The sequence below is a fragment of the Geospiza fortis genome, unplaced genomic scaffold, assembly GCF_000277835.1.
Source record: "Geospiza fortis unplaced genomic scaffold, GeoFor_1.0 scaffold154, whole genome shotgun sequence".
NCBI lineage: Eukaryota > Metazoa > Chordata > Aves > Passeriformes > Thraupidae > Geospiza > Geospiza fortis.
In genome coordinates this window covers 2,877,368-2,878,326 of record NW_005054397.1, presented here as the reverse complement: position 1 = coordinate 2,878,326, position 959 = coordinate 2,877,368, and the positions used below count along the sequence as shown (strand labels likewise).

At 60.1% G+C, this 959-nt stretch overlaps 1 protein-coding gene across 1 annotated transcript in view; it reads right to left on the bottom strand.

Moving 5' to 3' along the window:
* BPHL (biphenyl hydrolase like) overlaps nucleotides 1–722 on the bottom strand; it is a 20,032-nt gene extending 19,310 nt beyond the window's left edge. The window contains exon 1 of the mRNA XM_031060980.1: nucleotides 74–722. Coding sequence (XP_030916840.1) covers nucleotides 74–722 — 649 coding nt within the window. The remainder of the gene's footprint in view (nucleotides 1–73) is intronic.
* Between the last annotated feature and the right edge of the window lie 237 nt (nucleotides 723–959).

Below are 959 nucleotides of genomic sequence, written 5' to 3'. Positions count from 1 at the left end.
CGGGGAGGGGTTTGGCTCCTGGGCTGTGGCCCCGCCCCTCCGCGGCGCTGATTGGTCACCCGGCGGGAGTTGCGGAGCCGGAGGGGGTTTTTGGTCCCTCCTGACGGTTCGTTTCCTGGTTCCTGATCCCGCCTTGGAGCTAGGGAAGGGATAATTCCGCCCTCGCTTGAGAGCACGAAGCGAGGGTTGAGGGGTTTGCCCTCTCCAGCCGCCTCCAAGAGCAGAGCAGTGCCCAGTGCCGTGCAGGTGCTTGGCTGCACCGTTGGGGAGCGGGGCGCTGTGAGCGCCTCCCTCGTGTTCAAGAGGCCGAGACACGGCAGCGCCCGGGGTGTCTGCGGGGAGCAGAGATCCCAGCCCCCGGGAGATAATGGGGGCTGAAGCCATGAACTGCCCCACCAGCACTGCCCGTGATGCGGAAGCTCTATGGACTGTGAGAACAGAGAGGACACGGAGTCGTCTGTGGCTCCAGGGCTGCCTGGGAACAGCTCCCTGGGCAGCTGGGACGCTGAGGGCAGCTCTGGATAGTGCAGCCTCCCCGATGGCCGTGCCTTCAGTGTCTCAGAGTCCAGGCATTCCCAGCCCGTGGCAGGAATCATGAACCCTGCCTCACCAATGTTATTTGTAGGGCCTGCTTGTGAGGAACACCTGGCGAAAGGCTTTGCCCTGGCAAGTCCCGTACTGATCGGGGCTGGCCGCTTCTGGAGCAGCCGGGCTGCTTTCATTTAACACAGCACTTGGCCTGGTTTTCCTCTGCACATTCTCACAATTTGCACATAAAACACCACGGAGACCAACTACTTTCCTTGGTGTGCAGCTGCGTTCATTGCTGTCTGTTTTCCAAGCATGGAGGAGAATGGATGAGTCTGAGTCACAGCCAGCCAGGGTGATGGTGGAGAAGGTAGTGAGGAAAATAGCAGAAAGCTGCAGAGCTGATACAAAGCTTGAAACAGACCTAAAGA